Source organism: Trichechus manatus, unplaced genomic scaffold (assembly GCF_000243295.1).
Source record: "Trichechus manatus latirostris isolate Lorelei unplaced genomic scaffold, TriManLat1.0 scaffold01541, whole genome shotgun sequence".
Classification (NCBI taxonomy): Eukaryota; Metazoa; Chordata; class Mammalia; order Sirenia; family Trichechidae; genus Trichechus; species Trichechus manatus.
In genome coordinates this window covers 5,844-6,624 of record NW_004445477.1, presented here as the reverse complement: position 1 = coordinate 6,624, position 781 = coordinate 5,844, and the positions used below count along the sequence as shown (strand labels likewise).

The following is a 781-nucleotide window of genomic DNA, read 5'->3' as shown; positions in this document are numbered from 1 at the left end:
GCTGCCCCATCAACCTTCCCAGGCTGTTGGAGGTCAGGTGGTGACTGATTTGCCTGGCAAACAGACACTCAGATCCTCCACCCTGCTAGTATCACGGGGAGAAACTCCTGCCCCTGGGGTCCGTGTTCCTCTCCCCACCCCCAGGCGCTGCCTGGGCCCTCTTCTTGCCCTTGCTTGACCCTCCTTGGAAGGTCCTAGGGCACATCTGCACCTGGAAGCTGGGGACTGTCCTCTAACACCTGGGGCAGACGAATGGTGGGCCCCACCACAGAGGTTTAAGTGGCTTCCCAGCTGGTCCCAGGATTTGCATGGGAACTGAGGCTCCTCCAAGCTCTCCCCTCCCTCCCCACCAGGGCTAGCTGTCCAGAGGTCCAGGAGCAAGTGCTGGCGGTAGCCCGTGTGTGCCTGGAGCCCGCTCACCCTTCTTGGAGGCAATGCCCCGTGCCTTCCTGGTCAGGAGTCGGCGTCGACAGCCACCCAACTGGAGCCACCTGCCTGACCGGCTCCGGGGAGACGCCTATGTCCCAGGTGGGCCCCTCACTGGGACTGGGGGTGAGGGCCAGGAGACGTGCAAAACATCACAGTCTGGTTTCTCCCCCCAGACTGCAGCAGCCTGGGAGGACCGCCGGCACCCCAGTCTTCCAGCCCTGGGGACTCCTGGGCAGCGGTGAGTCTGCAAACGGCCCACAAGCCCCTGCTGTTTCACCCCTGCTGTTTCACCCCTGCTCACTCCTGTCTCAGCGAACCTGACGGCCCTTTCCTCTCGGAGGCGGTGGGCACG

At 63.9% G+C, this 781-nt stretch overlaps 1 protein-coding gene across 1 annotated transcript in view; it reads left to right on the top strand.

Moving 5' to 3' along the window:
• Positions 1 to 434: 434 nt before the first annotated feature.
• Positions 435 to 781, top strand: part of OVOL3 (ovo like zinc finger 3) — a 2,119-nt gene continuing 1,772 nt past the window's right edge. The window contains exons 1-2 of the mRNA XM_012559998.1: positions 435 to 528; positions 603 to 776. Coding sequence (XP_012415452.1) covers positions 435 to 528; positions 603 to 776 — 268 coding nt within the window. The remainder of the gene's footprint in view (positions 529 to 602; positions 777 to 781) is intronic.